The sequence below is a fragment of the Rhodnius prolixus genome, unplaced genomic scaffold (assembly GCF_049639745.1).
Source record: "Rhodnius prolixus isolate KJV_2025 unplaced genomic scaffold, Rpr scaffold_7, whole genome shotgun sequence".
Classification (NCBI taxonomy): domain Eukaryota; kingdom Metazoa; phylum Arthropoda; class Insecta; order Hemiptera; family Reduviidae; genus Rhodnius; species Rhodnius prolixus.
In genome coordinates, this window is record NW_027411582.1 from 23,040,992 (window position 1) to 23,066,301 (window position 25,310).

The 25,310-nt window shown below is 33.1% G+C and overlaps 1 protein-coding gene across 4 annotated transcripts in view; it reads left to right on the forward strand.

Annotated features, from left to right (window-relative positions):
* The window catches only part of if (integrin subunit alpha inflated), a 356,189-nt gene that overhangs the window by 254,796 nt on the left and 76,083 nt on the right, over positions 1-25,310 (forward strand). For all 4 annotated transcript variants that reach the window (XM_074114504.1, XM_074114505.1, XM_074114506.1 and 1 more), the window contains one exon: positions 14,951-15,083. In XM_074114504.1, the coding sequence (XP_073970605.1) occupies positions 14,951-15,083 (133 nt within the window). The remainder of the gene's footprint in view (positions 1-14,950; positions 15,084-25,310) is intronic.

The following is a 25,310-nucleotide window of genomic DNA, read 5'->3' on the forward strand; positions in this document are numbered from 1 at the left end:
ACTAAGTACAGTTATTCTAAGTGCACTCTCCCTTAACTGGTCATATCTTATAGATCTTAACGCTATCCTTTTACAGACTATTTTCTATTCAACTACTTGAAATAATATATCTTACGATAAACTTCGATTGCTTTCAAGTAGCGATATAATCGAAAAATGGTCATTTTCTTATCGTACAAATTTCTTGATATTCAACTGTTCTCACGGTATTTCTTGGCGTTGTATTTTTACAAATTATGTTTTAAATATTTGATTTGCTAAATCTTAAAAGAAACAATACTATAATTTGTTAGTGGATTTTTGTGGTTATTTTTATGAATGCGAATTGAAAATGAAAAGTTGTAGAAGAGTTCTAACTTGTTTTGGGTAAATCTATGTAACGGAAGTTGTCCTTACGAATACATTTTTACTGGCCAAAAACTCTGTTTATTAAAACATCAAGAGCAAGTGGGTGTTGCATCACGATAATGCTCCTTGTCACACAGCAATTTCAATAAACAGAGTTTTTGGCCAGTAAAAACATTCCTGTGGCTCCTCAGCCTCCTTATTCGCCTGACTTGGAGTCCTTGTGACTTTTTTTCTCTTCCCGAAGTTGAAAAATCACCTCAAGGAAACTCATTTTGGGGCAGTCGAAAAAAATTCAAACGGCTGTAACCGACCAGCTGAAGGCTATTCCAGTATCGGAGTTCTAGCACTGCTATGAGGAGTGGAAGAAACGTCTCCAGCGCTGTGTGGCTTCAGAAGGAAGTTATTTTGAAGGTGACAATATAGAATTGTAATTCTTTTTGAATACAAAAATCAGTCTCATTACTTAATTTACAGACCTCGTATGTAGTTGTAGAGAACATCGTGGTGGAGCCATTTTGTTTGTTGTTTTTTTAAAATGAAGAATTCAATTAATAAGGTGGTACTTTTGGCTTTGGGATTTCCCTTTAAACCCAAAATTTTAGCAACTGTCCTTTAATGTACAAAGACATTATCATACATTATACTAAAAATATGACTTCAGAGGAATTCAAGGGACCAACATTATAATGTAAACAGTTTATACTACCAAGAGAGAAAGATATTTAGTGTTAACAGCTCTCTGTTGGCTAACCTGAAAGAAGAAAAAATAAAATTGAATACATAGAACTTAGGGCGCCTGCTCTATTATCATAGTTAGATTCATAGAATAAACGTTACAACGGCTTTAATTAAATCTTCAATAGCAGTACAATCCATCAATCAATCCATCAAACTGCGCAATTTCAATTAAATAAGAAAAGAGCTGTCAAAGAGGGAAATAACTTGTTACAGAAAGAGACGACGGGGTCCTGGGTGACTTTTTATACATTCATCACCATTCACTGGGTGACTTGATTCAGTTTTACTTTCCCCTTATTTTAATAGTTATATCATCTGTTTTATATATTCTAGTACCTTAATGGCAGCCATTCCTCTGCAGGACATTTAGATGTCTTCTAGAATATAATATATTTCTACCAGCATTGTGCTGTCCGTTGCTTTCTGGAAACCATTTCCTGTACGTGGAATTGAAGCCCATCAAAACTAGTAGATAGTAATTTTTTTTTCTTTTAATTTAAGGTGCGTCAATATCTCAGGTCATTGGCGCTCGGAGCTTTGTTCAGTGCACTGCCGGCCTCCGAGACAGTATTCTTTCTTTACAGACAATGCTGGCCATCACCGGGACAGTGAGCTGTAAGAAGCTCCTAGCAATAGACAGATCTAAAGGCCAGCAGCTATATTCGAACCCGGTATCTTCGCGTTGGAATCCAGCACGCTAACCATTGTACTAATAATCCCTTTACACCAAAGCAAATGATTTCAATTGATATCATAACTATGAACTTTTCAAGGCGAAATAACAGAGCAAATCCTTAAGAAGTTAGAAATATTTCTGATATAAAACTTTTTTATAGAAAGGACGATCCTCCTAAGACTTACTGGACCATCAACCCGCTACAGAATAGCCAACCACACGACGACAAATAAAACCTAAATTATTTAGCATATATTGCATGAAGATGTACACTTCATATTTTGAAACGCATATTTTTTTCTTTAGTTATCTACTTTAGAAAAAAATGGCTTACTAAATAATAGTTATTTATTTAACAAGTGTGGGAAGTAGTACTTTTCCTCACGCGAGGCAGGGATTGCACGCACGAGCGAGCGAAGCGAGGCGAGTGCAAGTGCAAATTGCCGAGTGTGAGGAAAATACTTGACACTCGAGTTAAATATTATATTTTTTCTGCAACCATTAGATTTATTAACTAAAAAAATTAAAAATTTCATTTTTACAGTCTACAAAAAGTAATTTATTTATTATAAACATTTATTGTTATATTACAATTATTTACATTACTTACGTATTTACATTACTTATTACATTTTCTGCTGTTTCTTTTATTGATGGAGGAGTGTTTTCTAAACAGGAATCACTAGAATCCATTTTAAATTTCTATAAGGTAACACTATAACCTTTTTAACTGTTATAATTAAAAATATCTAATTATTTATTAAAGTATTATTTTTATTTCTATATTCCTTTCAATTTTTATTTTATTTTTTAATATTCGTTTTTTAATTATTTAAATAAAATAAATTTAAATAAGCTTATTAGAGTTTTACAGAAAATATTTATGTTAATAAAAAAACTTCTTATATCAAGGAAGCACAATAAAGTTTTTCCACACACTAGTGCGGAAAGTGACACTAATGGGAATTTCCCCCCACTAGTGTGGGAAGTTGGGCATTACACAGCTGATTTTAATTGAGTAATGAGAACTTCCCAACATGGTTGCAGAAAAAACTTATTTCTTCTCTCTATTGCAATCTAATTTTGTTTTATTACTGCAATAAAGTATCCTGAAAGTACCTATTCTGGATAAACCATGTTTCCCCAAATCTCTAGCCGCTCCATCCACATCCTGAAGTAGTTTAATAGTTCCCTGACACCTTTTTTTCCAATTAAGACCCTCTGGTGATATTGAAGCTAAGCTCAAGCGCCTCCATGAACTGCTTCATACGATTTATTTACAGCATTTTCCAAAAGACACTCGCATTTCGCGCACTACTACGATGAGTTGAAGTGACTTTTTCCTGCTGTCTACCGACGCCAGTATTTTTTGGGCTTCATTCCTTTTCCAAGTTATCAAATCTCAAAGACCATCTTATATTTTCCAACTTTTCAAGTTCTAATCGTCGATCTATTCCCGTAACACTAGATCTCGTTCCTCTGATCTCTATAATCCCTCACACCGTAATTCATCCTTTGACAAATCCTTCCTAATACACGCTACCTCTTTTTGGAACTCCTTACCTTCATCTGTCCACCATACTTCTACCCTATCCACCTTTAAATCCCTTCTGTTTAGTTATCTCCTTTCTACTCATTCATTTCCTTAATCTTAATTCTTATTTTTGTAAATACTTACTTATTTTTATTTATAAATATCTAAAATACAGGCCATACTATCAGGGCCTCCAACTGTACATGTTTTTATTCTTATGAAACAATAGTCCCAGGATAGTAAATGTATTTTCTATTCTATTTCTTTCTATGTTAAAGTACTGCATCCTTTAAATGGATAGTATGAAGGCAATTGAGTCTAAGCTCAGTGCTCAAATAGCTTTTTTCTGCAACCATGTAGGGAAGTTCTCATTACTCAATTAAAATCAGCTGTGTAATGCCCAACTTCCCACACTAGTGGGGGGAAATTCCCATTAGTGTCACTTTCCGCACAAGTGAGTGGAAAAACTTTATTGTGCTTCCTTGATATAAGAAGTTTTGTTATTAACATAAATATTTTCTGTAAAACTCTAATAAGCTTATTTAAATTTATTTTATTTAAATAATTAAAAAACGAATATTAAAAAATAAAATAAAAATTGAAAGGAATATAGAAATAAAAATAATACTTTAATAAATAATTAGATATTTTTAATTATAACAGTTAAAAAGGTTATAGTGTTACCTTATAGAAATTTAAAATGGATTCTAGTGATGCCTGTTTAGAAAACACTCCTCCATCAATAAAAGAAACAGCAGAAAATGTAATAAGTAATGTAAATACGTAAGTAATGTAAATAATTGTAATATAACAATAAATGTTTATAATAAATAAATTACTTTTTGTAGACTGTAAAAATGAAATTTTTAATTTTATTAGTTAATAAATGGTTGCAGAAAAAATATATTTAACTCTAGTGTAAAGTATTTTCCTCACACTCGGCAATTTGCACTTGCACTCGCCTCGCTTCGCTCGCTCGTGCGTGCAAACCCTGCCTCGCGTGAGGAAAAGTACTACTTTCCACACTTGTTAAATAAATAACTATTTTTTCATTAATAATAGAGGGTAATTCTGGAAATCAGAGACATCCCTTCCAGTAATTAGTAATTTTGTTCACTCCATTTTTGATATTTAAACTAACTGACTAATACGAGTATATTATATAATTAGCTGCATTATTTCTTTTAATTAAATTGCTTTTTTGTGACTGATCAAACGGTTGTTGTAAACTCAGAAGTTACTCTAATCTAATTACTCTTGGGAAAATATTTCATATAAAAAATTTGTAGAACTACTTTAAACCTTCTGAAAAGTAAAGAACTAAGTTTTAAATTTCTAAAAGTTTGGAAAATGTGGTTAGATCTCTGGTTCTGCATTAATATCACTGATTTTAACCGTCACTGTTTCGATAAAGGATAAACATGGTTCAGTAATTATGATGATAACTCCTTTGTAAGAACCAAGCTTACTAGTACAATGTCGATAATTAATAATTGCGGAATGGGAACACCAAATGAGTGTTGCATTCCAGATTTGCATTTAAGCAAAAATCGCTGAAAACAATCACATGAAGATGGTGCCATAAATAAAAAATATATAATTTAAAATACCTAAGTATTTAAAAAAAAGAAGTAATAATTTACAGTAAAGAAAGAGAAACCTATAATATGGCTTCTTACATAAATCATTAGTTTGAAAATTCCGCTACTGACATTCATTATCCGGCTATACACTGTGGTGTAAAATTGAATATTAATATATTCGCATAATTAGTATAATATATATTATATGTACATAAAATTTAATTACATTAGGCAGTAAAAATGTTATGGTATATTTAATAAACGGATAAGGGTTAAAGTATTATTGAAGTTATTAAAAAGAGCTATAAATCAAATTAGATGGTGCGAGACAAAATCACCTGTCTAACTAAACCGCCATTTTTTTTTTGTTTTTTTTTTAATGTAATAAACACTCTGTTAATTATTTAATTTCAGAAAATTTGTATAAACATTTAGCATCTTTTATATTTTTTGAAATATTTTTACTTTTTTTTTCTTAAATTAATTTAGGGTTGCGTTATATAAAACTCAATTGCACCGGTTACTGCAATTAATTTATAAATAATTGAAAATAAAAAGGTTCAGAATTTCTACTAAAAGTCAATTAGTTTAAATAGTATTTCGATGTAATCGGGGTTTCACTGTTCAGAATATTTTCCTCTCAATTGGTCCAGAATTATTGATCTTGAAAGGTTTTCATTTTTTGAAGAGGTACATTCGAGGAGTTGTGGTTGAAGTCGCTAGTTTGATGGATGATTCTACAAGATGGTCAGTAGTATTTGATTTTTATTATACCTGATAGGAACGAAGAAGTGGAAAGAAAGTGGACCATTTTTCCCGAGTTCAGACAGAAAATTCATTTATCGATTTTTGGAAAAGCTTTCACTGCTTTCTTGATTTATTTGTATGATTTTTTGACGTGAATACATCTTTAAATTTGCTATCATATGGAGGCAATCCAATAAACCTAATGATAACAAAATCGGGGAATACAGTTTGGCATTATAGTTTAGAATCTATCGTCTACATCCAAAATTAAATTAGACCATTGGTTAGCTAAAGGATCAAAGAATGCATTACGATAAGCGAGTACTGTGATGCATCGCGCGCGGTGTAGGGGAAAGCGACGCCATTTTGAGATCATTATGCTGCGTATCGAGATTTGTAATTAGTATAACTTTTGATACGATGTTCGTTTAAGTTTTAATCGTCAGCTGTCGTCACAATCTATCGATTGTACATAAAACATTAGTGTAAAATAGTGACAATGAATATAATGAGGTGTTAGAATAAAAAAATATATAATCTCGGCCTATACGCGTCGAAAAGCTAAAACCAAATACAGAGATCGTACACGGTTGGAAAGGGCTTCTCAAGAACAATCGAATGGTAATAATAAAACACCATATGACCGAGTCAAGCTGTGCCTAGGAACGTAAAAGAATGAATGCGGCCGAGCGGATCAACGACGGTGTCCAGTACATCTGCAGCTGGAGCGGTTGAAATTATGCAAGTGAATGATGGAAATCGCTTCTACATCGACAACGGACTGTATAGGCATAGATTGTGTTCGATAGTCGATTTGTTTCCTTGATTTCATCCTAAATACATAAATAAAAATATTTTATATAAAAAATATAACCCGTTACGTAAACCTATTCACGTACAACACACGGCCGTGTCCATGACCCAGCCAAACGTTAATTATTTTTTGTGTTATAGTTATATAGTTGGAAAATCATGATTAGCTTTCATTGAATTATTTGTATTCAATATTGAATATTATTTCTATTTGACAGTTGCTATAATTGAAAATGTAAATTTAATGAGTAGGTTAATATAATCTCTATTTCTCTTCCCTTATTAAAATAATTATAACGGATGTTTCTGTAAAGAAGTTTGATGGCTAATTTCACGTAATTTACAAAAATACATTTGTAGAGAGATCACCAAAGTAGTAGAAATCGATCCAAGAGGAGGTTGATCCGATCTAGTGGATCGATAGGGATCGATGGAATACCAATGCTTACTCAATAGCAAATTTACTGACAGCAACGCAGTATTTACAATTTGTGATTGGAATGCCATTTGTAATTTACAATAATGTAAATTTTGGACGAATATACGTATTATAAATATTACTCAAAAATATCCAAAACTTTGTAATGTCTTTTCCCAATTTTATTTTCATTCCCAAACTCATATATGGTTGATTCCTGGCTTCCAGTCAGGTTAATTCTGTATTAACAAAGCTGTGAAAAAGAGCTTCGTGGCGATTTAAGACTGAAACTAACCAAATTTCGAAACCAAACATTGCTAATCTTGCCAGGCGTCATCAAGCGCACTCTTCGCATTGATTTATGTCAAAATTTGATTTTTTTTTCAAAATATAATAATTGAATTAAGGCCACACATAAAATAAGAGAATTATTATTGTTCATTCTTTTTGGTGACTGATTCATAGTTTCAATAGGATGAAAAAAAGAGTCCATGAACAGACAAGACAGAAGACACACCAACCCTGTAAAGTAAAAATATTACTTTGTAAACTAGCCCTGAAGATGACCTAGTCCCTAGGTCGAAAGCTCGGCAGAATAAAATGTATCACGACTGAAATGGCAAGAGAATTATAATTAAAATTTTACAGAATGGATTTCTTACTACTAGAAAATTGAACATTCAATTTAGGTATAACATATCCAGAAAAAAAATTACACTATTTCCAAATGCAAAATTGTAATGAGTAACTCGGAGCTGGTCTAATGATTTTAATTATAGAACGGCCCTGAATGGCCGTATAACCTATCTAATGTTGCCTTGAAAGTAAAAGGTTATTGAAGATTACTTGGTGCAACAATTAACAAAGATTCAGCAGTTACTTCTTAAGTTCTTAATATGGTTAAAGCCACCTAACTCATTAGATGGAATGGAATCCAGCGTGTCTAAATAACCAACAGCAGCAGTAGAAGAACTATAAATAATTGAATCTTGTCAATCAGTATGGCCGCTGTTGGCTCATTATTCAATTGATTTCATGGTATGGTAGTTATGATCCCAGACTTCCAAGTTTCGCTTACCATATACGTATATCGGTCAAAGAGTCACATTAAACAAAACAAAGCAAAAAATAATGAGAAGATAGATAAAAAGAAATCACGAAATTATTAACTTTCTCATCAGTTATTATTTATACGACATGCCCTAGAAGTTAGTAGGAAATGATTAATGTATTCAAGTTTAGATAATACGGGAACGTTGCTATTTGGTAGGTCGGTTAGTAGAGGGTATTGGGAGACAGAGATAGATCTCCTGCTTGCTTCGCTTCACCTTTCACCTGATATTATTGATGACTTAGCAACAACAACGGTGTCACTGATCACTCTTGATGAAAATCTAAATTGATCATCCTGAGATGATTCCTTTGTCTGCCGTTGTACTGTTAATTGTTTCAAAGATAGTCCTGCCGCTGTTTGATGGGAACAAAGCCAACTTAACTATGTCTTTTATTGAATAAGCGTACAAAACTATATCAAACTTTTGTTCGCCCTTCAAAAGAGTAAACTTTTTATTAGCACTGGAATCTTGAAATGTCTAACTACCTTGTATTATTTTTCTAATTTAAAATACTTTTTGTAAAAACAAAATACAAGGTTATCTTTTATGCAGACTTACGAGGGTCGTTTGAAAAGTTCGTGCAAAGTCAGAGAGATAGCACTACTGGCGCGTATCGAGGTTATGTTTAGTTAGAAGAACACACACCAAGTTACAGCCAGATCGGTCTATTTCTTTGTGTTTGGCATTCGTTTGAATCGAGGAAGTCGAGTGATTTTCAAAAAATGGACGAAAAAGAATTTCGTGTGTTGATTAAACACTACTTTATGAAAGGCAAAACGCCTCAGGAGACTAAAGAGATGCTTGATAAACATTATGGTGACTCTGCACCTTCGATTAGAACAGTTTATAAGTGGTTTCAAAATGGGCACAAGTGACGCTGAACGTTCTGGACGCCCTGTTGAGGTTACTACTCCAGAAATCATTGATAAAATCCATGATATGGTGATGGATGACAGAAGAGTGAAGGTGCGTGAGATTGCTAGTGCTGTGGGCATCTCGAATGAACGGGTACATAATATTTTGCATCAACATTTGGACATGACAAAGCTATCCGCAAGATGGGTGCCGCGATTGCTCACGCTTGACCAAAAACGAAATCGTGTGAAATGTTGCAAGGACGGTTTGCAGCTGTTCCAGAAGAATCCGCAGGACTTTAAGCGTCGTTTCGTCACTGTGGATGAAACATGGATACATCACTACACTCCTGAGACCAAAGAACAATCTAAACAATGGGTTACCAAGGGGGAATCTGCGCCAAAAAAAGGGCGAAGACCGTTCCTTCGGCCGGAAAGATTATGGCGACTGTCTTTTGGGATTCGCAAGGAATAATCCTCATCGACTATCTGGAAAAGATTAAAACTATTACAGGTGCATATTATTCATCGTTATTGGACCGTTTGAAAACCGAGCTGCAAGAAAGTCCTTTTCCATCACGACAACGCACCAGCTCACACCTCAGCAGTTGTGGTCGCAAAATTAATGGAAATAGGGTTCCAACTCGTTTCACATCCCCCCTATTCTCCAGACTTGGCTCCCACGGACTACTATTTGTTCCCCAATATGAAGAAATGGCTGGCGGGAAAAAGATTTTATTCAAACGAGGAGGTGATTGCAGAAACGAATGGCTATTTTTCAGACTTGGACAAATCCTATTATTCGGAAGGGATCAACAAACTAGAGCAGCGTTGGACGAAGTGTATAAGCCTAAAAGGAGACTATGTTGAAAAATAAAAAAGGTTTACCCCAAAAAATTAAGTAGTTTTTATTTTTGCACGGACTTTTCAAACGACCCTCGTACGATTCTCAACAATGTGATCCCGTTCAAGGAATGAAGCGCTTCCGGAATCCGATTCCCTAACACATTTTTACTCAAAAAACTAGTACAAACCAATAACCACTTTAATTCTGCAATCAATTTTAATCGCGACTTCCCAAATACCCTGGTATTGACGCTTCTTAAACTTTTATTAAAATGAGTAAATTACTTTTACAAAACCAATTGAATACTATTATTTGGCAATAGATTATGCATTTAAATTAAAACGTGAAACATGAAAACAATTTCGTGATGTTACCAAAATATAAGCTACTTTTCAGACTTCCGGCAGAAGTCATGAATTTATTGTTAACAGTTACTAAAAATAGAAACCTAAAAAAGAAAAAAAAAAAGATTTACCTACAAAAGGATACCGCCTAGTTGTCCAGCGTGCACATGTGGCATATTAAATAGATACTAGTTGTTATGGAACTGTTTAGATCCGGCGATGACCATGATATCAAAATCTTCACTACCATAAACTAAAAACAAAGCAGCAGCAGGGTAACTTAGTATTCAGGTAGGGTGACATCGCGATCTCCCTCGATATGTCTTTAAGCGGTTGTAATATATAATTCTACGGCCAGGTGTAAACTTTCATATGAATATGGTTTTAAATAATCTATTCGTTTAGAAGAGGTTATTTTGTTGTATCATCACAGGCAAAGGTTATCTTACTAAACAAAAAACAGGGTATCAGATGAATATTTGTAAAAAAGAGAAAACAAACTCTAAAGTAGATAAGCACACGACTTGATTTTATTCATAATTTTTAAAATTCTAGGTCTTCCAAAGGTTTTTTCTCAAATAATAATAATAAGAAAAACTAGATTTGTTTTCCAAATTCATAATATTTCGTTTTCCATCATTTCCGCTTTGCACACTTCATAACATTGACCGTGCTGCTGAATGGTGTCCATTTTAAAAATTAAAAACTTGGCACGGTAGTGGTATTATTAATAGTCTTTATTGAATATTACATATTTTACTCATCTTTTTTGTCTTTTTCTTTTTTGCGTTTATTTGTGCTACAATCAGTGCGTCGGCGCTATAAGTAACAGTGTTAACAGAGTAACAAATGAAGCAAACGAGTGGAGAAGTTACTCCCAGTGGTAACACTCCAAAACATTAGACTGTTAGTCTACTCTCTTCACTGGAAAGGAGATCACGAGACCACTGTCTTTTAAGGCGTCTTGTCCGGATTATCAGGAAGAGTTCTTCAAAAAAGATTTTGAGCTAGAGAATTTGCTGCGTATAATTAAAACTGTCCGGTAGGACAGTTGTATAAGGGTTGACCATCAAAAAGTGCACGAAAAAGCGTAACGTTGAAAAACACCCAACTTTGACAATTTTTTTCTATTTTTCTATAAAAGATAAAATTCCCAAATTTTCTTTAAAATATAGGGCAAATCCTCCTTTATGACTGTAATTTTTTTGCAACCACCCAGATCTAATAGGTTTCGAGAAAAAAGTTGCCGAAAATGAGCAAAAACGGCTTTTTCAAAAAATGTTCTTGTTCTTGTTCTTCTTCTTCTTCTTCTTCTTCTTCTTCTTCTTCTTCTTCTTGTTGTTGTTCTTGTTGTTACCTTTTTTGTAAACAACGTAGCGCCTAAACGCGTGAACCGATTTTCATGAATGAGGTGTCATTCGATTCGGAATTTTATGTAGATGTGCCTTTTGGGGGTCTCGGCCCTGTACATCGAATGGGAGAGGAGTTAGCCCCCTTTATGTAAGGCCCCCTCCAAAATTATTATTACTAATTACTCTGTAAATCTTGGCCCGATTTTGATAAAATTTGGTAGGATGATAGGGTTAGAGCTCCCCTACGTAACATTAAAGCGGCGATCAGCTCTTCCACTTGTTGAGGGGAAGTATAGCGATCGTTGCAAATTATCGACACGTGAACCGATTTTCATGAATGAAGTGTCATTCGAATCGAAATTTTGTACAGATTTGCACTTTAAAAGTCTCGACGCCGTGCCTCATAAGGAGGGGAGTTTGCCCCACCCAAATAAGGCCCTTTCTAAAACTATTATTACCAATATTTCTATAACGCTAAATCCGATTTTGATAAAATTCAGCTCGAATAAGTGGTTAAAGCTCCTCTACGTTGCTGATGCTCTTGCACCTACTAAGAGGAAGTACTGCAATCGTTTAAATTATCAATGAGTGAACCAATTTAAATCAATGAATTGTCGTTCGATTAAAAAATCTTTGCCTCTTTGCCTTTTAGGGAGAAGTACTGCAATCGTAGTTTATTTTTCTTACTCCTCTTAAAAGGAAGTACTGAAATCGCAGTTTAATTTTGCTATTTACGTATAAATACCTTCCTATGTTATTCAAAACGCTTTTTCAAAAAAATTGTTATTGAGGATGGTTTGGGGGAACGCAACTATAATCATTCTTTAAAAAGATCTCTCCAGTGGTAGTTACGGTTCCGACTTAACACCTTATCAGATTATAATGATAGAATTGCTTATTCCAAATTTTAAAAAAATCTGTAAAGAAGATATGTAACTTTGTAAAATAGACAAAAAGGAAAATCTATCCAAAAGGTACAAAAATCTCCTTAACAAAAACTTACAGTTTAAAAAGTTAAGTATAAGGGTTGATTAAACGCCAAAAGGTACACAAATCAGCGTGTACCCAACATTTCATTAATACTTCATTAATAGTCAAGTAATTCTACTGCATTAATTTTCATTAATAAGTTATTTTTTAGAATTTATTAGATGTCACAGACCCTTATGCTGGCCACTTCATTTATAATATTTTTTGTTATAATTATGATAAATCACATATATATGTACATGCATGTTAAAGTAGAACAAGACAAAGTTAGAGTAGGCTACTGTCTTGAATTCGTCTTACCGAAATATTCGTGAGCACAAATAACACACAGTTAATAACAAGTAGATTATTCAACAACAATTATTCATTTCTCAATTGTAATTTAATTTAGTCCCCCTAATTTTACTTATAGTAAAATGCTGGAATAATTAGCTGTCCTAAAAATATGCATATCTACATATATATGAACAAGCATGTTAAAGTAGAAAAATACAAAGTTAGAGTAGGCTACTGTCTTGAATTCGTCTTACCGATATTACATATATACAACATTGTGGGATGAATATCTAGATTGAGAATGTAATTGAAGAAAACTATATTATTTGCGATAAAGCCAGATAATTATTACCTATTATTATAAACGTTTGACTACTACATAAAATAACAATTACTTTAATCGAAGAATGAACTTAAACCGACGATTTTTATTTAAAAATAAAAATAAATAAATAAAATAAAATCATTAATGTAAGTTTTTTATAAAAAAAAGTTTTGAATTTTTTAGCCTCATATTTTTTTTTTATTTTTTGTAACGTTTTTCTTTTTAACCTGTAATTAATAGTTTGATTATTATAAATAACTAGATATTACAGTCAATCTACAGTGCTACTTGAACATATTATATTTTGTAGACGAAAATGGCCAGCATAAGGGTCTGTGACATCTAATAAATTCTAAAAAATAACTTATTAATGAAAATTAATGCAGTAGAATTACTTGACTATTAATGAAGTATTAATGAAATGTTGGGTACACGCTGATTTGTGTACCTTTTGGCGTTTAATCAACCCTTATACTTAACTTTTTAAACTGTAAGTTTTTGTTAAGGATTGCAGATAGAAGTAAAAGTTTCTGTATCTTGTTTTCAGCGACTTGTGCGTCAAAAGGAATGTTAAGGACATAAAATGTGTATAGTCAGGTTGGAGACATAAAATGGAGCGATTAAAATAGTTCTTACTCATCTAAGAAATATAAATAAGACAATGAGAATGGTCATAGACCACGGCCCACGGTAGCCGAGTGGTTAGAGGCGACTCATCTAAGAAATATAAATAAGACAATGAGAATGGTCACAGACCACGGCCCACGGTAGCCGAGTGGTTAGAGACGGAGACCTGTAAAGCTAATATGTATTGTTAGTTTAGTAGGTTCGATCCCCGGTTTAGGTCTTGGATTTTATTTAATGCTTAATATGAGAAATTTACAGTAAAGTATGTTTACTTGTCGCCTCCGTCCACGACATCTAATTTGGTAGTTGGACGTAAAGCCTGGCTGAAAAAATAGGCAGTTCTTTATTTTACTTTACTTACTAATAGATCGTCGCTAGAGTAGTGTTATAATATAAGAGATAATGCAAAATTTATTCATTAAATAAACAAAACCAATTTGATTCAAATATATAAATAACTTGGCATGGAATTCCTTCTTATGCCAGAAACTATCGATATGTGCCACATTTGACATGTGTGCCAAGTGGTTCTCCATATCTTGTGTTAGTATTATTAAATATAATACCAGAAGTCTTCAATTGCTACCAAGAAAATAAAGCTGGTACTCAAGTGTCTTTCATTTGATTGAATTATAATCACATAGGCAGTTGCAAAATAAATAAATATAAAATTTGTTACTATTTATTATCTAGTGAACCAAAGCATCATCCCTAACTATACTGAACATTTATACTGTATGTCGCATCCCAATGGAATAAAAACTGAACGTTTATTTGACAACAGCAAACGACATTTCCATAACAAGTCGTCCAATGACATTTTCACATTTAATGTCAAACTTAGTATCTATCTAAATCAACCGCGCGTGACATCATCATCATGGGGTTAATGACATCATCTCATTGAGGAGATTCTGTCTCAACAACCTTTTTCTCTTCGTCACACTCATTGTTCGAATGGAATCAGGTTAGGGGTTATACCTTGTTATTAGACAAAAACCTTCCCTCTGATCGTGGTTAACTAGTTGTGGTTTTGGTGCGAAATAGATTGTAGATGAGAGTAAAATTGTTAGAGATTGGGGCAATAATTCGATCTCTAACTTCTGTGTTGCCCTTTCTGCAAAGTGCTCCTAATTATGGTAAAATGATGAAGAGCCAGTATACCCCAAATAAGTACTTACCCCAAATTTCTGTGTGGAAGAACATTGATATAAAACTTACTTAATACAAATTCCCAATTACTGCAAAGTTAATAAAACAAAAAAGAAATAGCAGTAAAATTTAATTAAAAAGATGAAGTAGATGTACAAAACGAACTCCCAACGGTACTTGAGAAACTTTAATTATTTTGTTTTTATTACAGGCATGCGCGCCAAGGTACATCTTCTACACGAACATGAAGAACAGAAGAGATCCTGTGGGTACGTGCTGGGTTGCTAGAAATGGATCCTTATCTGGAGCCTTGGAATATTCAGAATATGCTCCTTGCAGGACTAGTAAGTACTAAAAGAATTATATTTCAATTTATTATTATAAATTTATAATATAAAATAATATAATAATATAATATAATATAAATTTATAAACAAAATAAATTTAATGTAAAAACACACTAATAGTACTTTCTCCTACTGCATATCTCACGCACAATATGTGGAATTTACTACGGTGATTAGATAACACCGTAGAAACAATTGTCAAATAGTTTATGAAAAGTGAAAAATAAAAGAAAAATCGATAGTAGGTCGTCTCTGTTAAATCGATTTTTTCTGCAACTTTAGCACCAAAAAATTACTCATATAGACGAGGATTTACACAATATTTTAAACTAAATTTAGGAATTGTATCTTTTACAACCTACCAGCCAGTTTTTGTAATTAAATAATTGTAATTTTGTAATTAATTATTTTAATACAACCTCACTATTCTCTGAAATATTACATAGTAGCGGAGAGGGGAGCAAATTTGAACAGATTTTGCATTTTGTGTTACAGAGTGCCCAGAATCGTATTATTGAACCTTTTTATTTTGTTTTCTACAACTTTCAAGTCTTCTTAAACAGATCTATATCAATAAACAGTTGGTACTTTACGTACATATATTTTTAATTTAAAAATATTGTGTCCAATGTTAATATCTGCCCCACTGGTGGGGGTAGCCTTTGAACACAATATAAAATAGAAAGAAATGATATTACTTTACTCTGAATCTACCTTCTATCAGTTATTTTTCTCGACTACTACATTACTTTCTCTTTTAAACCACTGAAATCTAGACAAAAAAATCAAGAATGACTCAGTTCAGGGATGTTGTACCCGAAGTGATGGGTTTAGGAAGTTTAAACAAAATATTCGGTCTGTTGCGCTTCTTAAGGTAGGTTCGAACCACTTTCCCCTTCTCTGCGATTAAACAAAAAAAAAGTCACAAACTTGCAGGTCGGTAGGGCGGCACACTTTAACTGTGATGTTGAAATGTGCCCCCTCTCCTTCCATAAAAGAAAATATAATATCCAACACTTTTTTGCAAGCAAATAGACTTTTGTAAATATGTACTAGATTTAAGAATACGAATTCCAAGTGTTAATATAAACTAACAATACTTACACCTTGTCCACTACAATCTTTACAATATACTTCCAAAGCTGCAACAAAAAATTTTACTTCCACCTTACAAAATATAACATACCTCATTTCTGGACTTTACCAAACAATGAAAACGAAGGGAAACTCTGTCAATTATACAACAGGTCTACCACAACATATGGAGAAAATTACCAATCATAAATGTTTTAAATATTTGGCGAGAAATTAAAACTGTTCAAAGGTGAGCCCTCTCCACTATTTGCACAAAACACCGAAATGAACCAATGGTATACCTAAAAAGAATTTGTATACAACATTACCATATGTAGATAAAAGTTATTGATAACCCATAGGGGGAAATGGATTAGCCACTTCTTCAGGGTACTTGGCGTCCCGGCGGGTATCCCAGCCTAACAACATGAACTCCCCAAATACATTTACACAGTATACACAGGACATAGTCATCTGCACAAGGTGGGGGCTTATTAGCTCGTAACTATTGGGCAGATTGTGTCAGGAAGAGGAGGAAACGGCCTCTCACTGGCTGTTCGATTGCGTTGCAATAGATTGGTTGCGCTATGAAACCTTTAGCTCTTTGAGACCAAAGGAGATAATAGCGCAAAAAGAACCAGTAGGGAAAGTCCTCAACCTCTTTAGGTAGCGGAGGTTACGTCTGCTAGATCCAAAGGGGATGGCACAATTAGCCAGTTTTGGCTGCGGTGCCTTGAAGTATAGGTCCTTCCCCGATAATCTAATATAATCTAAAGTTATTGATATACTTGTATGTAATGGACTTAACTGTAGGACCAGCATTCTCATTAACTCACTGCCAAATACCCACTTATAATTCACCTTCTTTGTTCTTTTAAACAATTAACTTTAAAATAATTTGGGGGCCATTTTTATGAAACACAGCCATACTGATTATCAAGAAGTACTGAAATTCGTATCAAACAGTTCATCAAGGAGAATTTATTGAAGCCTAAACCGATTTGGTATTTCAGCACGTCGTAAGTACATGTTTATCACATTGTTTTTTCCCATATAAATGAATAGGACGATAAAATTGGTTAACAACCATTTGTAATCAAGGATGGTAATGATGGGTATTAAAATATGTTTATACATCAGGCAGTCAGATAGATAATTGTAGTAATAATAGGTGATCAAGTGAATGTGGGCGGAGCTCTACGCGGTGTCCAGTTTGATGAATAAAGACATGAACTTTTAATATGGATTTTTTTTTTTTATTATTCCATATTTTAAGTTAATGTTTTAACGCATCTCACCAGGACTAATGAAGACATGAAATGCTGGTTGTCTGAACTGACTATGTCTATTTCTCGAAGCCTTCATAAAAGAGACAAATGCATTTAAGCCCTTAAGGGTTTTTTTTACACTTCTCCTTATAGGCCCGCCCATCGATAAGTTTGGTTGTATAGAAGTTTAGCGTGACCGACCCATGTACGTGCAGAGATGTACGATGGTACGTAAGAACACATGTCATTGCCTGTTCCTCTCTCAGTTGAATCAAGAAGATGTCCCGCCTTCGTATGATACATACCAGTACATTTGTCTCGCCTATCAACAGAGCCACAGCTACGTCTTATTTAGTTCTTTTTTTATTTTGGTTAATGTTTATCCCTCTTTATTACTTACTCACTGCTACAAGAGGGTAAAAAAAAATGCTTTTCAGTCGGTGATAAATTCTTTACAATTTATAAATTAAAAACCTCTCTTCGCTTGATAACCTGCCGGAAATAAATTAAATACGAATGGAATTATAATGTGTTGAGCTGTATAATAAGGACCGATGAACCGAACCAGCTACTTAGCCGTTCTCAACACTAAACAACATCAAAATATAATTATGAACCCCAAAAAAGTACCAAAATCTGGCGTGACACACAAGGTTTTTCTTTTTCTAAAATTTTAGAAATACTAACTTACACTTCTTTTCCAAATTTCAAATGATTAAAAACATAATCTTTATTTTTTTTAAAAAACTGCAAAAAAGGCATTTTCAAAAATTGTCATTGTTACCTTTTTTTAAAAAAACAACTTAGAAAACAATTTCGGTAAACAAAAACGCTGATTTAGAACTTTTATTTAAAAATACATCAACTCTAAAAAAACTATTTGGGGAAACAAAGAATTATTTTAAATTAATAGTTGATTAATAGAATAGATTAAAGAATGCAACAAAAAAGATTTAGAAATCAACTCTAAAAAAACTATTTGGGGAAACAAAGAATTATTTTAAATTAATAGTTGATTAATAGAATAGATTAAAGAATGCAACAAAAAAGATTTAGAAATCAACTCTAAAAAAACTATTTGGGGAAACAAAGAATTATTTTAAATTAATAGTTGATTAATAGAATAGATTAAAGAATGCAACAAAAAAGATTTAGAAATCAACTCTAAAAAAACTATTTGGGGAAACAAAGAATGCTTATTTTAAATTAATAGTTGATTAATAGAATAGATTAAAGAATGCAACTAAAAAGATTTAGAAATCAACTCTCAAAAACTATTTGGGGAAACAAAGAATGCTTATTTTAAATTAATAGTTGATTAATAGAATAGATTAAAGAATGCAACTAAAAAGATTTAGAAATCAACTCTAAAAAACTATTTGGGGAAACAAAGAATGCTTATTTTAAATTAATAGTTGATTAATAGAAAATATTAAAGAATACATAAAAAAGATTTAGAAATCAACTCTAAAAAATTATTTGGGGAAACAAAGAATGCTTATTTTAAATTAATAGTTGATTAATAGAAAAGATTAAAGAATGCAACAAAAAAGAGATTTAGTAATGAACTCTAAAAAACCTATTTGGGGAAACAAAAAATGCTAATTTTAAATTAATAGTTGATTGAAAGAAAAGATTTAAGAATACATCAAAAAGATTTAGTAATGAACTCTAAAAAACTATTTGGGGAAACAAAAAACGCTAATTTTAAATTAATAGTTGATTAATAGAAAAGATTTAAGAATACATCAAAAAGATTTAGTAATGAACTCTAAAAAACTATTTGGGGAAACAAAGAATGCTAATTTTAAATTAATAGTTGATTAATAGAATAGATTAAAGAATACATAAAAAAGATTTAGAAATCAACTCTAAAAAAACTATTTTAGGAAACAAAGAATGCTTATTTTAAATTAAGAGTTGATTAATAGAAAAGATTAAAGAATGCAACAAAAAAGAGATTTAGTAATGAACTCTAAAAAACTATTTGGGGAAACAAAGAATGCTAATTTTAAATTAATAGTTGATTGAAAGAAAAGATTTAAGAATACATCAAAAAGATTTAGTAATGAACTCTAAAAAATTATTTGGGGAAACAAAGAACGCTAATTTTAAATTAATAGTTGATTAATAGAAAAGATTTAAGAATACATCAAAAAGATTTAGTAATGAACTCTAAAAAACCTATTTGGGGAAACAAAAAATGCTAATTTTAAATTAATAGTTGATTAAAAGAAAAGATTAAAGAATACATCAAAAAAGATTTAGAAATCAACTCTAAAAAACCTATTTAGGGAAACAAAGAACGCTAATTTTGAGGAAGGTTACGAAATGAAGATCTAAGAAACCTATAAACAACCAACAAATCTCTTTAGAATCAGAAAGATCCAAGAATGATACCTCGAGTTAACTCTTGGACGTCAACATATCAACCCAACTGACGACAGTTATAGCCACTTCTGGAAGTTGAGGAATCTGCATATCTCTTTTTTTGCATATAGGTACCTAAATAATGAACGGTTTTTTATTATTGTTTTGTTTAAAAAGTTAGTTGTATTAGAATTGCTCAGTGTGTTGTTAGTTGGGAACACTCTTATTCAATATGTCTGCTTAGTTTACTAGCCGCCACCTTGTAAAATGGGAGAACAAACGAGTAACTAATTCATTGTAGAATATATTTACAAGCAACATTTATTTATGTAAACCCATGTCTAGGTTTAATATTTTTACTATTGTCTACTTTTCTAAGTGCTTACTTTTTATTACAGGCGGTGTTTGTACAAATATTGTTTTTGTAAAATTGTTGAATTTATTGTTCAATTAGTATTGTAGGTTTTTTAGGTATGGTTTTAAAAAATCTCTTACGACCACTCGCACGACATCCTGTAACAATTCACGTTTACCTAGAATAATTCTTTTCACCTAATTTTCCTCTAATGCTGGATTTAAATGTACTTGTGAGGTACGAATGGTTGGTCTAGTGGTCAAGAGCTTGGCTTTGTGTGTGATAGATCACCGGTTCGAATCCCGCGTATGACTACTTTTTATTTGTTAGAAAAAAATTGTTTATAGTAAAGTATGAGCTTCCGCCCTCGTCCAAGACACCTAATTGGTAGTTAGACGTTAAGCCGCGCCTGAAAAAATAGGCGGGTTACTTTACTTTACTTTAAATGAACTTGTGTTGTTGACATCAATTGAAAATTTGGAAGTAGGGTTTTTTTAGATTGTAAACTGAAGTAAGGGTATTTTGTCGTCTTTAATAAAAAGGTTCATTTTCAACTTTATAAACCCTTCTTCTAAGGACTTAAGATGAAATAGAAGGTTCCTGTCGTTATGAGGGCAAAAGAATTGCAATCTCGGTTGCATATGTGAGAAGAATACCTTCCTGTTTTGTTGTGATGCCCTTGAGATGTTGGGCACCCGCTTCCCAACAATTTGTATGTTTGTTACAATTAAAAAAATAATTTGCTTTCGATCAAGATATAGTTTATCTTTGATTAGTCTGCTCAGCAAGACTTGCGTTCTTCCAAACTTTCTATTTTATTTCCAAGATGTGATATGAAACTAGCTATTATAAGAGTAATAAGGTCTATAATTCTGGTGGAGTGCCCATTTCAAGATAGTTGACAACATATCAGACCAAAATTATACACCCAATTTAACAATTTCATTGGCTAGTATAATTGGCATGATCGTAAAACGTGTTCAAAATAAATGTAAGGGCAATTTCAGCTAGAAGGTAAAAGAGTTTTTTGCTAAAAAATAAAAAATAAATATGATAGTTGAGAAGTTATACTATTTTACAAAGTACCAAAGTATGCATGAAGTAAAGTTGGTAAGCCTGCTGACGGTGGCTTTCTTGATGAACTTCCTCCACAGACTTAGAACTCTTGTTGGCTTTACTATATTATTACAACTCACCTAAACTCTACACTTATTAACATCGTCTCCACTTAATTTATCACTTATTCTATACTTCACTTTTATGTTTACATTAAAATACAAAGTAAATACTTTTTAAAAAGGAGTTTATTACACATTTTATATGTTTGTATGAATTGCAATTTTCTTTCATTTTGCGAGTGGGTTAGTTAAAGAACCATTTTATTATTCTGGTTATTTGATTTATTTGTTTTTACTGTTTTCTGAAGTTTGTTTTGCAAATAATCTTTATGTTATTTTACTACTGTACGTGGCCACCATTATTGTACATGCTGTTTTAAAATTCTGTATAAAATGGCGTTAAGTTCTTTATGAATTATTATCTTTAATTTTCAATTCAAAGGTTGTAGATTTAAACTCTTCATTCATATTTAATGGATGAAATTTACATTCGGTTACGAAGGTTTCAACTTTTTTTTGGGCATTGGCTTTCGTCATACAGCCAGCATCGTCTAGGTGCTTATCACTAGAATATCACTCACTCTCCATTCTTACTTATAAATACATTCGCTTCACACATTCATCCTTCTACTATACACAACTATTTACATAAACCTTACAACTATTGGATGGATCAGTACTCTATATTCCTGCCATCCTTATAGCTTAACCGAAATTAAAATCACCGTAATCCTTCTCTAATCATTTCCTTGCATTCATTCTAATTGGCTATAACTTTTAAATACATTCATATTTCTTTGCTAGCTCTGCTACAGATTTAAGCACATAGATGTTGGTGGAGAATATTATGTCTTCGTAGCGAAATGGTGCATCTAAATACCTGTATATGTCGTCAAACATTCGTTTCCTTTCTACTACATAACGTGGACATATCATTATTATATGTTTGAAATCCTTCTCCTCATTGCAATCTACGCAAAGAGGAGAGAGGACCTTTTTGTTGATCCTGTGAAGATACGATCCGCACACCGCGTGGTTCGCTCACAGCCTGCTTATTGTCGTAACAACCCATTTATTAGTGACAGTTCCCTTATAAACCATGGTTGTCTAGGTAACTGATCTGCCATAGTTTTATAGAATCTCCCTTTTCATTACCATTACTGTAATCTGTCTGGTCATTTTTGTAGTGCTGCTTTTGCAATAATGCTCTTGATATCGGTGTCTACACATAGTGGCTATCATTGGTGTTTGTACTAAGAATTTACGTTAGTTTGATGAGTTTGGGAGGACATGTTGGTGGGTGGGAATTTGATAATAACTTATTCTGTCTTTCAAAAGCGAATAGTAATATTGTATAAATATTACATAAATTAATTAATCTGCAATTAAAAACAATTGTAACCAAAGTGCATAAAATAAAGGAAATTAAGAAGTTAATTGCTTCTTATTAAAGCAAAAACAAAACAAAAAAATGGTTCAGACCCTTTTTTCGGTGGCATTAAGTTATAATGAGTTGTACAGGAGGGCTGCCTTAAGTTATATTCCCACATCCGGGGACAGTCAAATATGAAACGGAAGTTTATCTAGGCATGAAAAGGGACTCCTTGTTCCAAGTGCCGTGGGCAAAAAAGAAGGAAGAAGTTAACCCTCTCAGTTTGGTTTAGGGTCATGGCCTTACTCTCGTTTAAGCTGGTAATTTAATTCATAATCCGGAAGAATTTGTTTTGATTGTTTTGTTATTATTATTATTATTATTATTTTGTCAACATTCTCACAAGCGAGTTTAATCGTATAGTTTTGCTGTAAGATAATCTTTTTTACTAAGTAAATTTATCACTAGAAAAGGAAGGAGCTGTGTTGACAACAATGACTCCTCAGCCTATCGACGTTGTAGAACAGAGGCGGATCGATGGATTTTGAAAGAACACCGGAAACGGTGGAGATCCCCGAACTGATTGCCGTCAGGTTAAGGAAATTCTTGGTCTGTCTAAAACGGCTGTGGTTGGCTTTAGCAGCTCCTGGATCCGCCAGTTTGGTTCAGGTATTGGGTTAGACTTGCGAATTTTGCGTCACCAATCAGCGCTGGCTGTGGTGAGTCCAATGAGACCGGTGCGGCACTTTGTAGAGGTGTGTCCCGTTTATTCTAAAACTAGGTTCCTCGTCTTCGGGAGGTTAAATGTTTCCCTTCCCGGAGATTGTGGCATCTGGTAATCTTTGACAGAACTCTCTAGGTTTATTCAGTGTACTGTGGCGATTGAGTCGTCATGCTCCCTATTATCCTGTTACTACTTTATTAGTTTATTATACTGTTATCCGGCAATCTTCAGCCGGATTTGTTGGTCTTGAAGCCCCGGTATCTCTGATGAGATGATGGGTGGACGGGCAACAACGGGCATTTAGGATTGCCTGCGTTCCTTCCCCGTTTTGGTGGAACCGCCCTTCTAGAACAATCTACAAATTACGGAGATGAAATTGTAACAGATCTGACCAGTTTCATACAATAACAGATCGCATTAGTTACTTTAATTTCTAAATGAACTATTATTGGCGTTGCGAATATAATTTTTAGCATTATAAGGAGGTAGGCCTGCTACAACGCGGTAGGATACGTTCCTTAAAAATGCCACGTTGTGGAGAGACATCATCTTAATACAAAAAACTGGGATTCGGTTCTAAAAAAGAGAATAACTGCCATTTATGCTGTAACATTTTCATGATTTGAAGTCAAAATCAAAAAAGAAATATAATAGTAAAGAAAGTAATTGCCTATTTTTTCAGGCGGGACTTAACGTCCAACTAGCACAATTAGGTGTCGTGGACGGAGGCGGCTAGCAAACATACTTAACTGTAAATTTCTATTATTGACCATTAAATAAAATCCAAGGCCTAGAGTCCGGGAATCGAACCCAGTACCACAATACAACTTAACGTCCAACTAGCACAATTAGGTGTCGTGGACGGAGGCGGCTAGCAAACATACTTAACTGTAAATTTCTATTATTGACCATTAAATAAAATCCAAGGCCTAGAGTCCGGGAATCGAACCCAGTACCACAATACAACTTAACGTCCAACTAGCACAATTAGGTGTCGTGGACGGAGGCGGCTAGCAAACATACTTAACTGTAAATTTCTATTATTGACCATTAAATAAAATCCAAGGCCTAGAGTCCGGGAATCGAACCCAGTACCACAATACAACTTAACGTCCAACTAGCACAATTAGGTGTCGTGGACGGAGGCGGCTAGCAAACATACTTAACTGTAAATTTCTATTATTGACCATTAAATAAAATCCAAGGCCTAGAGTCCGGGAATCGAACCCAGTACCACAATACACATTAGCTTCGCAGGTCTCGAGAAGAAATATAATATTATACTCCACAAATTTATTCTTCATTGTTACCTTATTCGAGAACATTTGACCAGGTATTATTTCAAGATCTGTGCTTGTTTCATCGACAAGTTCCACTGCACTTCCGATATGGTTTAAGGTTTTGAAAATCTATCAGATTGTTTGCTCTTGCTTTGCAAATCTTTATAAATTTCTTGGTAGGCAATTTTGAAGTTTTCTTTTAAATATTTCCGCTTATCTCTGACAGAGGATCGTTCTCTAAAAAGTAAGAATTCTATCCGTTTCACCAAGTCCAAACATTTCCTGTACCTTGGAGATAGAGAAGTTTTTGCAATCGGTCATGTTTTGGTTATAACTACTCGTATCACCAAATCTGCTTCGTTTATTTGATTTTCTGTAACTAATTCTAGAATATCATGAACAGTTAAAGCTATTCAGTGAATTTATCGCCTCCTATTGCAAGTGTGCAAGGCTTACAATGTTATATATTCATGCTGAATTGGCTCAACAACATTTTCCTGACTGACCATTTCCAGTAACTGCGTTTTTTTCAAACCGCATTGTAGCAAAAACGCGTAGAGGAGGCCTACCTCTACAGTGAATTCAATTTTACTGTATAATATCTCTCTTACTTTAAACAACTAAAGCTTTACTTTTCAACTAAACTGAACATTTTTATGCCGC